This window comes from Diadema antillarum, unplaced genomic scaffold (assembly GCF_040938485.1).
Source record: "Diadema antillarum isolate AM-2024a unplaced genomic scaffold, OU_Dant_1.0 seq00000602_RagTag, whole genome shotgun sequence".
NCBI classification, from domain to species: Eukaryota; Metazoa; Echinodermata; class Echinoidea; order Diadematoida; family Diadematidae; genus Diadema; species Diadema antillarum.
The window spans coordinates 224015-239041 of record NW_027271530.1 but is presented as its reverse complement, the minus strand read 5'-3'; the positions used below and the strand labels follow the sequence as shown (position 1 = coordinate 239041).

At 35.9% G+C, this 15027-nt stretch overlaps 1 protein-coding gene across 1 annotated transcript; it reads right to left on the bottom strand.

Moving 5' to 3' along the window:
• Positions 1-242: 242 nt before the first annotated feature.
• On the bottom strand, positions 243-9044 carry LOC139735835 (uncharacterized). The gene is made up of 6 exons (XM_071646585.1): positions 8927-9044; positions 7380-7658; positions 6483-6794; positions 3712-3801; positions 3088-3302; positions 243-771 (listed from the first exon to the last, which is right to left on the bottom strand). Exons 1-6 carry the CDS (start codon positions 8955-8957, stop codon positions 559-561), a joined length of 1140 nt encoding a protein of 379 aa, XP_071502686.1. The 5' UTR covers positions 8958-9044; the 3' UTR covers positions 243-558.
• Positions 9045-15027: the final 5983 nt, after the last annotated feature.

The following is a 15027-nucleotide window of genomic DNA, read 5'->3' as shown; positions in this document are numbered from 1 at the left end:
TCACCAACAGTGAAAAAATGGTATTTATACATTTTGATTCGAACTATTTGTAAAAATAGATACCAATGGCCGACAACATGCCATGTCAATGCATGAATATGTATTTAACGCATTGGAAGATTCAGGCACAGATATTCTCTTTAATAATTGGCATTAACAAAATAATAATCGTCATTAATATTTCGTGGATATCTTAATTAAGCCTACCACAAGAACTATATGCAGTCTAATGCTATGTAAATTACCAGTGATGCTGAATAATGGTTTCCTCTTTGTCAAGACAGCGAAGGTGGAATCTTGCCTGCGTGGTTTGCGTTGCCGGGTCATGGTATCAACACATTCTCTTCTTTTCATTATCCATTCTTCTCCTATATGTATTCGTTGTCCCTCTCTACCTCTCTTTCTCATTCTTTTTTTTTCTCTATCTCTCTCTTTAACTAGACGTTATTGTTTCCTTACGTATCATTTGTCATAATTGCATAAATCTTATGTTTCCTATTTAGCCTCAAAAAGGGGTGCAAGAACTCAATTTTCTTCTTCAGCTGAGAGAGGACTTCTTCAACGGACGATTTTGGTTGAGTAAAACCGGGCTTCATGTCGACGGTCTAAGGATGAGCAGCCTGGAGACATCGATGTAAATTCCGTTGGTGGTGGAATAATATTCGGCTCGAGTGAACTGTGCTCCAAAGGAGTATCGTAATAATTTTCAGGCTCGCGCAATGTTGTCTCTTGGGTCACTTCTTCTTGGTCTTCAGTTATTGTCAAGTAATCCTGCAAAATAGTGAAATGGAACCCCACATTACTCTTTACTCGGAAACGAGTGTACGGTCGATTCTGTTGAACTCATTGTTATGTTTATACTTTCAGAATTGTGATTATGATACTATGAATTGGATGTTGTTGTTTTTTAATCTGTTGACAGATACACGTGTTATTTTTCATATATGAATTCTTTGAAAAAAAATGCAGAAATAAAATTGAGCTGAACTGAACTGAACTAAACATTAATACAGTGTGGACATGATCGACATGTACGATTTTATGGGGATCAGATATATAAATACATAGTTATATCAAATATAATTATATACTTCAATCATTGTCAAATCTTGTTCACAACGTACCCTACATATGAAGAAAAAGCAACAACTTATAAACGGAATTTATCTATTCTTAGAAAGTGTACATAATAAAACTGGAAAAAAAATGTTTTTTTTCAAAATTTTGGGTGAAAGTTAGGAAAAAGAAAGAAAAGACACGAGGAAGGCAATAAACAGCGTTGCTTGTAAGAAGAATAACAAGAAAATCATGTAGAATTTAGCTCCGTTACCAACAGTATTACAAAAAAAAAATAAAATTATCACCAAATAGAATGATATCAACTAAATATTTACAAGGCTAGATCACAGCATTTATTCTGCATGTGTTATATTAATATATGTGTGTTTTGAGTAGACCTAAAATGGTGCTTTTATATAGGCAATGAGAAATATTGTGGTAAGTCTTCGTTTACAGTTTGATGTGCGCATGGGAAAGTATGAAACAATCACACTCACAAAGATTATGAAAAATTAAAATTGGTATAAAAGGTATCTTTCCGGGAGGCGAGGGGTAAACAGAAACTTAAGGGAGCGTAATTTGTGCAAATACTTTAATAGACGAAATGGATGGCATATACGAGAAATAAACTTACAAAAAGCTTTTATTGTTAAAGTACCTTTTGTTGTTAAAGTTCGTATCACGTACAGGTATGTAATACCACACATGACAAAAGGTTTACTATGAACATATTCTTTAACTAACGAAATATGAAATACTTGTGGTGACTGAAGCAGTCATATTCTTTTTCCACTGGCTTGCCGAGATGCATATGAATGTGATCCCTTGATTTTTTTTAGCTTTTTATTTGTTGACAAAAAGAACCCGATGAAAGTAAGAATACAATTTTAGTATAATGCTGAGCGTCTTTTTTTAGGTAATGTTATCCCATCTACTCAAATTGGCTGTTTTTTTTTTTCAAGTTTAAAATGCTTTAAAGTGCCATAATTTGAATATTGTAACATTGAGAAGAAGTTTATGACATGTTACAAACTGAATGTCAAATAAATCTTAAGCCCTTTTTTTTTGTTGGTGACTTAACATCTGTTTGCAGTATAATTTGTTATCCACAATTGTACCAAAGAACTTTGGGCAGATGATGATTATGTCTACCTAATTTTCAAGAATTCCCGTAATATACAACACCGTTTTACAAACGTCAATCTATAAAAGAAGTATAATGTCCTAATACAATTTGACATTATGACATTACAAGAAAATTTCTTGGATTTTATTCACTCATCTGAATATGACTTCAAACATATTTCGTTGACGAAATGTAATCGTAATGATATTAATATTAACGAATTTTTTGTTGTCGCCAAAAAGAGCACGGGTGAAAACATCCATTGATAAAAAAGTGTTCTGTAGTCCATTCCTATTTATTTGCTACCAGACTGTTACCTGTATAATTTTTGTTTGAATGCCCCAGATTGGCATTTTAGATATATTCAAAAAATAGTCTTAATTTGGAAATTAAAAAAAATGGACCTAGAGTATGTATAGAAAAGAGTTATTTAAAATAATGAGGCAATGTTTTGTCTTCCATTTGAATAATGGAATTATCTTAGCAATTTCCATAGTGCGGTGGACAATGTCAATCACTTTGAAAACATATTAAGCTATTCTGCTAATTATTCTAAAAAGTGGTAAACTATGGTGAACTGTCAAAACTGGCACTCTTCAGTTTGTTGTTGTTGTTGTTTTTTCGGTTTTGTAAGATGAAGAGGCAATGACACTGATGTCATTTCTAAATGTTTGTTAGAATCCAAACAATATTGTCAGGATTATTGTCACCTAGGCAAACTTTTTTGGAAAGACTTAAAAGGGAAAAATACTGTCGGGATTAATTGTTTAAATCCTTCATCATCAAAGCTTAGGTGTAAGTCAGAAGTGACATTATTGCTTAATGAGACCTATTTGAAACAATGAAGTATAATCATTTTCAGTCTTAAATGTTAGCGATGATGTTCATGTCATGGAGCTCACCCTTTCTTGTTTCAAAGCGAGAGGGATGATAGATCGCTCTTGATGTGAATCAAAAACCTTTGTCGTCACGACAGCCGGAGAGAGCACACAGGAGTAATCTTGAAGTTCTCCACTGGGTTTCATTGGTAGAGGACGTCTTCTCTTTCCAAAGGATGTAATTTGAATGGGCTTTACATACTCTGCCGTCACGGCTTCTTCAAAATGACAACACCTCCCTAGTATAATGTACGAAAATGAGTCAACATGTTGTCAAAAGAAAATCGGACTCTTATTAACAAATGTACCATTTGCAACTATTATTGTATGTTGGGTTTTTTTTTTTTTTCGTCTTGATACGTTGGTAAATTGCGAAGAGATACAAGTCCACACTTTCAAACAGCATTTGGCAAACAATATTACAAACAAACCTACTTGGCTACGGATAATGATTTTAAAAAGAGTTTTGTTTGTAGTAAAGGTACATAAGCCTCCACGTTGAATAAAAAAGAATATGATTTTAATGTTACAACAATCATAAGACAGATACTAAATGTTATTATACACATTTCAGGAGACATGCACATTTAACTGAACGTCTTTTCACTTGATAACTACTGATATATGAGTATTTTCTTATATACCAACCCCTTCGAAGGAAAACGATCGTGACAATGACACAAAGGACACCTGCGGTAGTTCCAGCCCCGAAGATAATGGCTAAAATCCATCGCCTTTCTAGAGTCATTGTAGTGTGGATTAAGATCAAGAAAATTATACAAACTCACGAGTATGTGCAGTCGGATCGCTTAAATTTCAAAAAAAAAAACACACACACATTCTTGTCATATGGGATTACAACAGATTTAAAATTAGGGAATTTAAAATGAAATAAAGCTGTCCAATATAGTATCGTTCTCAATAAGCATTACCTCTAATACCCTGAACGCATCAACTGTATGGGGGAAAAAGAGTTTAGAAACTGCGCGCAATATGGTAAAGGTCACAAATTATATAAATTTATGTATATGTATATAATAATTTCCGTGCAGGGTGCACTGTTATCAGTCACAGAACATGCAACAGATTATTAATAATTTGCGCATGCCCAACATATTATGGAATACTGTGTTTAAATGTATCACATAGGAAAGTTGAGAGTATTAGACTTTAGTTTCATATGCTTGGTTATTGTACATCAAAATTGAGCGAACAACATTTGTTGTTTTTTTGCTTTAGTTTTACTATGGCTTTCCTAGTTAGATCGACAAATTTTGTAATCGAAAAAATGTTGTAATGTATTTCGTAAGAACGAAAGTAAGCACAGAAGTACCCACATGATACAAGCATTATAGTCTTTTGAGTGGGTACCTCCACTTTTTTTTTGTATAGAGTGTATGTATCTTTCTTGTACTGATCATGTAGACATGAACATGTTGTTAATCCTGTCTGGTTATCTATATTTTCAACGACTCGCATGTCAAATCCACAATATTGTTTCTTGTACTTTCTGTTGAAAAAGAAAAGTGAAAATCAAGTTTAGATTTGAATTTGAATTTGACAATAACTGAATGCACGTTTGTTAGTTACATTCAGCTGTACGGAATATGTTTTGTTTAGAAGTATCTTTGTATTTTTTGAGCGCTCAAGTGACCTTTAATGAAATCAAAAATATTGCAGACATATTTTCTAATATTAAGTGTTTCTTAGAACACACACACACACACACACAAACACACAAATAAGACTGCATCTTCGTTATGCCTGCGTTCTAACCTTGAGTTATAAGGCAAAATAGATAATGATGCTATAACTTTTGGCAGTATTGACTCTAAAATGTTTATGACCGAAAGAGTGTGGCAGAAATTCATCCTATGGTTGCATCATGATTTTATTGAGTGGATTTGATTTGTCATTTGTGACCCTGCACCTCAAAACAAACAAAAAGTCGCCAGACATGAATTTTTAGTTAAGACCATATTCTGAAAGAGCAGACTTTAAGCTTGAAAATTATGTATAATTAAAATCAAATGGACTCTCCTAACCTATTTAAATATTGGAAAGAAAGCACAAACTCAAAAAAGTGTGAACTGAGAAAAGAGGCTTTGAAGTACAGTGTCGATTCAATCTTTACCAAACCGTGCTGGCTGTGTGATGAATGGGACAAAAAACAGGAAGTAAACCACCAGAGTAACAACAATGAAGAGATTATCAGATTAAACTGAAATTAAGCATGCCTCATTAACACATTCTGTCAGTAATTAACGCCAACTTTCAAAGCAGTAGCCCTATCCTTTCAAAAGTTATTAGAGTTGAAAGTGAAGAGTGTGGACGGGGTTTTTCAGAAATGAAAAAGGGATTCTAAAGACACACCTAATCACACGTTTCTACCAAAAATGTTCGAGATAAACTGCTCAAAACACACTTTCCTGCCCGTTTTATGATACCAAATTTTAGCATAACGTGAAAGAAGACCCGCTCTTTCAGAAAATATGAAAAAATCAAGTTCGGCTAAGTTGAGCCATTTCACTTATTTTCAGTCCTCACGCAAAATCAGTGTGTGCATTTTGAGGTGCACGGTCACATTTAGTTGTTGTAATCAGAAATGTGTAGATAATAGTTTAATTTAATATTACAACGTAATATCCTGTCTCTATATATGAGTGACTGTTAAACCGGAGCAATGGTGCACTAGGCAGAATATGTATGGCTTTCAGTAGCAAGGCCATTTATCTATGGCTTTTAAAAATCCATACGTTTTGAGCCTAACCCTAGATCGGTAACTTACATCTTTGTCTGCAGTCACATTGTAAAGCACAAACTATTATAACCTAGCTTCATGGAGATGCACGTAGTAATGGTCTCACACTGTCATTACAACTGATAGACAAACGATGCTAAAAGAGAGAAATCACTTTAAAACAACACGGAATACAGATCCCGTGTCTTTTTCGCGTTTTGAAGGAAAATCCCTCATAGCCCACATTTATTTAGCTTCTGACAGCCATTTGGGTGTGTGTGTGTGTGTGTGCGTGTGTGTTTTAACAGATTCAGCTTAACATTTTCAGCGAAATACGGAACACTAATGGTGCTTAGGCTGTCCCACTTTACTTTGTCAGATTTATATTACTGTTTGAATGTTCAATAGATCGTTATCATGTGTCAGGTTGCGATGTGCAGAGCTGTATGACTCACGGCGTATTAACTAGAATGATACGCACGGAAAGTGGGATGAAGGAGACGTGTAATTTGCATAGATATACATTTCAAGATTTATTTATGAATATTCCGCATCATCCGATTACGAGCACAAAAAGAAATGATGTATGTGCGTGATGAGACATGCTTGCAACTTATATTTGATTGACGTACAAGAAAATGTAAATGGCAAGAACGTCTACCCCTCAATTTTTACGTACCTTGTTTATCTTCAGAAAATGCAACCGTGCGCTCTGCAAAGCCAAACTTGTTTCTTGCACTACATGTGTACTCTCTGGGTGCATCTTTCCCGTTGGGGATACCAGCCAAACTAAGCCTGCTCTCAATGACACTATTGAAAGGACTCACAGATGCATCGGTTGTATTAGGAGTGTCAATTAAATGGTATCCTATCGATGTCCAGTTCACAGTGGCGGCTGGGTGTGCTTCTACGATGCACAATAAATGCTTTTGCTTTCTAATATCCGTCTGCTCAGTAGCGACAACAGTCAGTTCCTTGATGTTTGGAGGATCTGTGTCAAAAGTATACATAAATCAAAATGTAATGTTTTTGATACGCAGAGAAGAGAACATGATTGACGATTTGAAGTGAATTGCAGGGCAATGAACCGCTATCGAGTTATCGTTTAATAAGAAGTCAATCTAATGAATTGACAGCTTGCGGTCATATTCACTACATAGAAATTTAGAACTTGTACCATTGTTCATAGCGGAGAGTTGTTAAGAGATCATAATAGCCTTACATATCCTGCGTAGGCCTACATGTCAAGTATCTCCATTTCCAAGTAACAGTATAAAATCTCCTCCAAACTCTTCCAGCAAAACATCGTCTCCCATCATCGACAGTCAGAACATCTATCAAAGCAATACAACCTCCCCCTCCCCCCCCCCCCCCCCCCATCCACAAACAGGCCTCATGGGCACTCAGCTGTGGTTGTACATCTACATTGTATTGTACCTTCGTTATCAAAAATATAAAAGGGATAACTGGACGTTCCAATTTCATACAATTTCCTGCGATATCCGTGAGTTATGAATTAAGTATAGAAGAATACGTGCACAAATGCACACACGTATATACACACGGATACACTTACAATATACATGGATGATTGCATTCTTTCGTCGCACAGGTGGTATACCATTGTCCGACTGACACATATATCTTCCGGATATGCTCCTATCGATGCTTTTGAATGACAACGTTGAAAATCCATAGCCGCTATTAATAGGACTTGCTGTCCCTTCTCTCATCCAACTAACCACTGGAAGTGGGAAGCCGGATGAAGAGCAGTTGACAGCAAACTGTTGAAATGGTGACACTTCCGACAAATCTGTAAGATTTGACCAATTCAATTGCACATTCGACGAGGTACCTGTCAAATTAAGAAACACAATTTTGAAAAAAAAAGAAATCATACTTACATTTTTTTACACTAAATTCATTGAATCCATTCTTCGTGTAACTATCAAATCATGTTTGTTTAGTTATTTCTTTATGCATATAAATATTTATTTATGCGTCGTTATTTATTTGTTTAAATGCATTTATTCATTTCATTCATCTACATTTCTATTTCTCATGCGCCATTGCGCCAACGGATGTCTATCATCAGCAGATCCACATTTAAGCACTGCATAATCATGTCGGTGGATCTTAACCGACTGCAGTGTATATAATATCACAAAGTAATATTATCATATTGCTTTCTCTTTCTTAACAAGAAATCACCTTAGTTATTTTTCATTTTTAGACTGGGAACGGGGAAACAAAACATTTTTTTTTTTGTATCTAGATACACATCATTACTAGTTCCAAGTTCCAACTAGGATTGAACACTACAAGAAGAGCGTTGTCATTCCGTGAAATTCGTTTGAGATACGAAAGCTAGAGTCTGAGATACGAAAGATAAAGATGAGATTTCACTTTGATGACATTTTGGTAGGTCCTATCAGGCTTTGCTGAAATTAGTTGAGGAGGAGCCTTTTCAGTCTCGGGGACAGTAGCATCACGTCTTCCTTATACAGTAAACACGATACTTTTTGGACCTAAGGCTTTTAAACAACAGTGAGCAACCATACTAAGATGTTATTACATTTGATTTTATAGCAACTGATTTATAGAGACATATGATAACAGAAAGCGAGGGCTAAAGTCCATGTTTGGGGTAAGTCTCAACGTCACTTTTTACGGGTAGTGGATGGACTTTGCCATTTCACCTCCCCCCTCCTCAAAAACAAAGAAAAGTAATTGTTTGTTACTAATTACCTCGACGATATGGAAGGCATACGGAAGTCATAATGTGATTTTGTAACACATGGTGTCAGGTATTCATAGTAAAAAGTACCAATGCATCGGCATTTTGTTTTTCATAAATTCAGTAGTTTCTCTCAAATAAGGAAGTTCCGAAGTTTAGACCGTTTCGATTCAGTTTAGGGTTATTCTTGTTGGACGATTTTATCTAATGTGTGATTTTAGCTTTTAGTATTATGTACATGTACCACAATTTGTAGTCCTTGTTTGAATGCTTAGAGTAACTTTAAGAACTTATTCCTTCACGGTTGCAATGATGTATATTTGTAAAATACTGTGCGATGGGTGACGTATGCCGTAAGTCATTACACGGACCAGGACGATGCTAACCAATCAATTTCAGCTGAGAAACGGCGCTCATTATATCTGTGTCTACGTAAATCTGGCACAGATAAAGTCCTTCGTCTTGAGCCGATACGGGTGCAATGGTAAGACTGCTGGTTGTTCGACTCCTGTCGAGCCGCAGTTGAAAACGTCCTCTCGATTTTTCAGATTCCTTGGGTCCACATCTGATAACCCTTGCCCCGTTCAAAGACCAGGAGAGAACGTATGATGTAGAGCTCGGATATGAAAAGTTGCAATGGAGGACCGCTGTGTCTCCGACATGTACGGAGACAAAGTCATCCGTTGATACTCCGGACTGCATTGATGATGTAACTGATAGAGAGAGAGGGGGTGGGGTGGGGAGAGAGAAGTAAGAGGGAGGGGGACAGGGAAAAAGAGGGGAAAAGAAAGAGAAATTACATTCATTTGAATTATTACAATAGAAACATAGATTACAGGAATTCAGTACATGCATTCACATGCATGTTTGTTTCTTTGTTTGTTGTTGTTTTTCGGATGACATATGAACTTGTATTTTGATAACAAGTAAAAGTTACAGCATTAACTGTGGAGAACACTTATAGGAGATAAACCTTACATATCCTGCATTCACTGAAAATAATCCGTGTGGTATCCTGTCTAAATCTCAATTTTACATGGACTGCTGTCCACTTTCCAAATTATCTGAACGTTTGTTTGTTTGTTTTTGTCGTCCAAATTTAAAGGTAGCAGAGTCACGATGGGCAGTATGGCCTACACACAGACATACTCACACAGACACACACACACACGCATATGGTTTTGCAAAGGAAAATTCGCTGAACATGTACTTTATTTTTTGTTTCAAATTTTGCAACTTGTATGCAAAAAAAAAAATGTCTATTTGGAAGCCCCAACAACCACAAATCAACTGGACTAAAACCAAAGGTAGCATATGTTTTCTTCCCTCTAATAGAGAATGAAGCAATGAGACCACCCTAGTAGTGGTTCTTGTGAGGAGAATCTTATTGATTAAATATCTCTTGGAAAATGTTTGAATCTAACGCCTGTTACACTATTTTATGTTTATTAACTTGTTTCTATATCGTCTTTATAAAAAAATTCCTTTGTGCTGAAAGAATATTTGAGGCTTGGTGCCAGCTGGTAGTTAATTGTTAAAGTATTTCATTGTTTGTTTCAAGAAAACATTTTCTCCTATTATAACGTAAGCTCTTGGAACTGACTACTTGAACATTCATTTAGACGGAAATCCGAATTATAACTAATGGTACAGGCTAGTCAGAAAATGAAAACGATTGCGATAACTCAAGTTGCTATCATTATTACAGTTAACCTCGAAGGATTTAATCAGTGTTAAGACAGAAACTCACCCGAGAGCATCAGGATAGGGAGACATATTAGAAACTTCGAATAGTCACCCATCTTGTCCTTCGAATATGTCGCTTTTTATGAGCAATGAGCATATTATACAGCCTGTTGATGTCGCGGTAAGTGATAATTAATACAGTGGAGTTACAGACGTTCCCGTTATTGTACATTGTAGACAGTCGAGCGAAACTGTAGTCCACAGTGTCTGTTAGTTTATTCTTCAACCACGGTGGCACACTATCTGTTTTGATTTAATCTATCCCTGCCACAGTTTCAAAGCTCTTACAGTAATTAGCTAGCTAAAAGCAGGGTAATTTATAGTCCGGCTGTCAAGTTAGTTTTGAAGGCAGGTCTTGGGAAAGCTGTCAGGAACAAAGTGTTTTATTATGTACGTGTCGCAAACTACTTTCAGTTTCTTGTACTGTTATGGGTTTAATCTTGGTACTCGAGGCTGAACCTCGATTTACCGTCGGCCCACTGTGTTTTGATGGATATTCCCTATGTATATGAGAGTGCAGAAATCGAAACAAGATGCAACAATTATATTCTTGAGGATGTTATTATATATATATATATATATATATATATATATATATATTCTTTTTTGGGGGGCATGGTTAGGATGGTCTTCAAGGTGATCACCAAAATTTCCAATAATTAGATATTTCCTTATAATAATGGTAGATTTTTACCTACCAAAAATGTTTCACTTTATTACGAAAGTACTTAATTTGAATTAGCTGGATGATGCTGCAGCGGCTATTGCAACTTTTCGTTTTGAGATATTCAAAACGGCCTCAGAAGAACAACCCCATGACCTTCGAAAAGGCTTTATATAGGCCTACTATTTTCTCTCATTGCGTTTGAAAATTCTAAGAAATTGTTAAAATGTTTAAGTTTTGATTTTTAAAATTGAGTTTTGACATAAACCAAACACTGATAACTTTTTTTAAGTCCATTTTTTAAATTTAAACATTATGCTGTAAAGCAACTATTATCCGGAAAAAAAGGCGAGTGGGATGGGGGATAGGGCATAATGAATGGATCACAATTATTGATCCTTCAATAATTTGTGATATCTTACTGGTTATATAAACGTTTGGTCTTATTTTGAATGTGAGACGTAATTCAATTTTATATCGTTTTATGTTATTCATTTATCTGATATCCTATTATATCCCTTTATATTATAATTATTGTTTTGACTTATTCGTATTTTGCTTTATATTGCATTGAATACTATTGTACTGTATGTATTTTATTGTTATGAACAGTAACATTGTATTGTTCAAAATGTGTTTGAAATTGTGAAATGAATTCTAATCTTTTTATGCAATAGAGGGCTCTTTTGAAAAGCAGTTTTATGTACTGAAGAGACTACATTGTATAAAGAACTCAGAATAAATAAATCTATATAATGTCAGAATGTATCGTGACCAAATACATGTATTCGACAAAGAGTCAACAGAAAGTAGAGTAGAACAATCCGCTTCAATTTATTTCGACAAAATGAAAATTGATAGTAAATATATACATTTTTATTTTTATTTCTGCCTTGTCTTGTCGATACAATGTATTGAAAATCATTACACACAAAATCATATGATCCTTTTACTGCACCTTGTAGTACATCATTAGAGGTGACAATAAACTTTATAATACACAAAAACTACTCCAGATAATAGTAATGAGTAGAAGCAGGAAGGTAGAACTCGCGCTTCAAGACACCGCACGCGAGGGTTGATATTTCACCACCACTGAATGTGTGGCTATATTATTGACAGACGCTTGCACTCCTATGGTTAAGGTAGAAATCAATTGAGAACGTCTTATTACAAACTAATTGAAGGTCTTTTCCCCATTTTCATTCTCTCTTTTCCACTCTCAATTTCACTACCTACTGTTTATCATCACTTGCATTTCATCTACATTTTTCACATTAATCGTAATCTTATCAAATTGCATGTAGTGCTAGAAGATCACATGTTGTGCAAGCAATAATACTTTGGCTGAAAATATAATTGCTATACTAAGGAGAATGCGTGTTTAGATTATAAAATGCAATGCATTAAATGTGCATTCAGCTTAACAACAGTTACTGCACGGAAAATCTTCAACAAGACAAGAGGAGCTACATTTCAATTACACAGTCACCATTGCAAATGTGCAAACAAAGCGACTGGATCAGTTCAGTAATGTAGACTTTGCCTGTCATCGAAACATTCCATCAATCCAGACTGTCACGTAATGCACTCCCATGGCTTCCTGATACATCATCTTTGATAAGATTAGATAAACAGCCCTTTATCATTGCAGTCACTGCTAAACAGTTTCAATACCCCCCCCCCCCCCCCGATAGTTTTTCAAGCAAACATTTCCACTCTTTCACTTAACCTGACGGATCTAGCACAGACATGTAGATGGATTAATGTTTGCAGCAAGCATCAAAATCACTTATTGTTTTACATTGGTCTTCCCGGCATAATTGCTTGAGCACAATGCCCTTGCTATAATGATTAACTATGCTCTCCACACACAGTATATGTAATACATGTAGTATTCAGGAAGTGAAGGAAGACATGAAACCACACACGCACAAAAAAAGAAGGGATCTTACAACCTCATTGAGAGCAATATATCAACACTAACGTTTACATTTTACAATCATCGATCTGCCATCATCCTAGTCTTTTGCGAAGGCAGCTCGCTATAATTGGAGGACATGCACACGCAGAGCAATGACTCGCACACAAAGCGCCCGAGCGGGGAGCACAGCGGCGAGCGTATTAAATTATAAAAGCGAGCTTCGCTCGCAACTCGCTGTTCGCGCGCTGCTCTCTGTATGCGTGTCTTCAGATAGCGAGCTGCCTTTAGAAAAGGCTACCACCAACCGAACAAACAATGTTAAAAAAAACAACAAACAAACAAACAAACACGGAAAAATCAGTTTCCAACAATGTCCGCACGAGTAAGGGAGTTGATCTTTGGAATTTGTTTTGAGGGCAAACCAACTTTCGTATAATCAATGACTATGCAGAAAGCAAACACTTACATTGATAAATTGGAACACATGATGTGTGATAAAAGTACATCATTGCAATGAATCAAAGTCCGCCTGCTCATTATGTCAATATGCCAATGGGGTCAACCTCATGATACGATTGTGTATAATGAATGTGACAAAATTCTTCTAATGCGCTCTGTTATCTGTCTTTCGTTCTCTCTCTCTCTCTCTCTCTCTCTCTCTCTCTCATTTACCTGTATATTTAGAGCTGCGATGTTACCTCTCTGTCAATTGCAGTTGTTTTTGTTTGTTTGTTTGTTTGTCTGTTTGTTTGTTTTTGCGGGGGGTAATCAAATCTAAAGAGAATATATATATATATATATATAAGCCAATATCTAAACCCACAAACGGTAAGCCAAGTTCATTTCATAGTTTAACTAGAAATGTCGCCATGGCGACTGGTATGCCTCCGCCATAACGCATGATTCTCCAAATAGGTCTATAGTACAATGTCTTCACAATGTGTGATGACAGTTTCACATAACTGGCAAAATACTGAAATGACAGGTTTATCAGAAATGTTTTGAACGTTCCTTGCCTAGAACTAGGTTTGCTATAATTATCTAAGAGTACAGGTTCATGTATTGGGGAATTGAGGATTTTTGCTTGACTTTTGACCGACCCTTTCATAAGTTTATGCATTCAGTAATATTCAAGGTATGAAGAAAAGTTGTAATTACAGTATAAAAACAAATAGTGAAATTGAGAGGAGTTGACCTTGACCTTTGACCCCTGACGCATGACGCATGACCCTTAAATTCCATAGATATTCCCTGCCTGCCAGTGCATGCGTATGTAGTAAGTTCCATGAGGATACATTGAACCATTTGTGAGAAAAGAGAAATTGTAACATATCAACCTGACCTTTGACCTTTTGACCTTTGACCTAATGACATGAAACTCTCTCTGGAGAATTTTCACGCAGTAGTACATGTCTACACAAGGTTTCAAGAAAATACCTTTAAGCATTGCAAGATATGGGGGAAATAGCAACATTTTTAGCGTTTAACCTTGACCTTTTGACCTTTGACCTCTTGCCAATTTCACTAAAAACTACTCAACTAATTGCCCCATCATACTTCATCCTTGGACCAAGTTTGGTGAAAGTTGCTTTGTCCAGTTTAGAGTTATCGCGTAAACAGATAAATTTTAGGGTTTGACCTTGAGATTTGACCTTTGTCCTCTGTCCGATTTCACTCAAAAACTAATCAAATTGTCCCATCATACATCATCCTCGGACAAAGTTTGGTGAAACCTCGGACAAAGTGTGGTGAAATTTGCTTGATGCAGTCTTGAATTAACGGATACAATTTCATGATTTCAACTTGACCTTTGACCTTGAACTTTGGCCGATTTCACCCAAAATCTAATCAAGTAATTACCCTATCATATTTTATACTTGGACAAAGTTTGGTAAAATTCTAGTCAATATTACTCGAGTTACTGCGTAAGCGAACACGGACAGACGTACGGACGGACGGACAACCCGAAAACATGATGCCTCCGGCACCACTTCGTGGCGTAGGCATAGAAATGTAAGATCTGAGCTTCAAAATGGGACACATCCTGCTAATTCATTAGACCATCCTAACCTATGAAAAAGGAAAATGAAATATAAAGAAAAGGTTTTACATAGCAGTTAAAGATTCATAGGAAAGGGTGGCAGATAGGATTA

Coding starts and splice junctions, on each gene's coding strand:
- LOC139735835 (XM_071646585.1), bottom strand. CDS start 8,957: ATGAGCGCCGTTTCTCAGCTGAAATTGATTG. Junction 7,659..8,926: donor TTCTCAGCTGAAATTGATTG/GTTAGCATCGTC, acceptor TTAATTTGACAG/GTACCTCGTCGAATGTGCAA. Junction 6,795..7,379: donor TGCAATCATCCATGTATATT/GTAAGTGTATCC, acceptor CTTTTGACACAG/ATCCTCCAAACATCAAGGAA.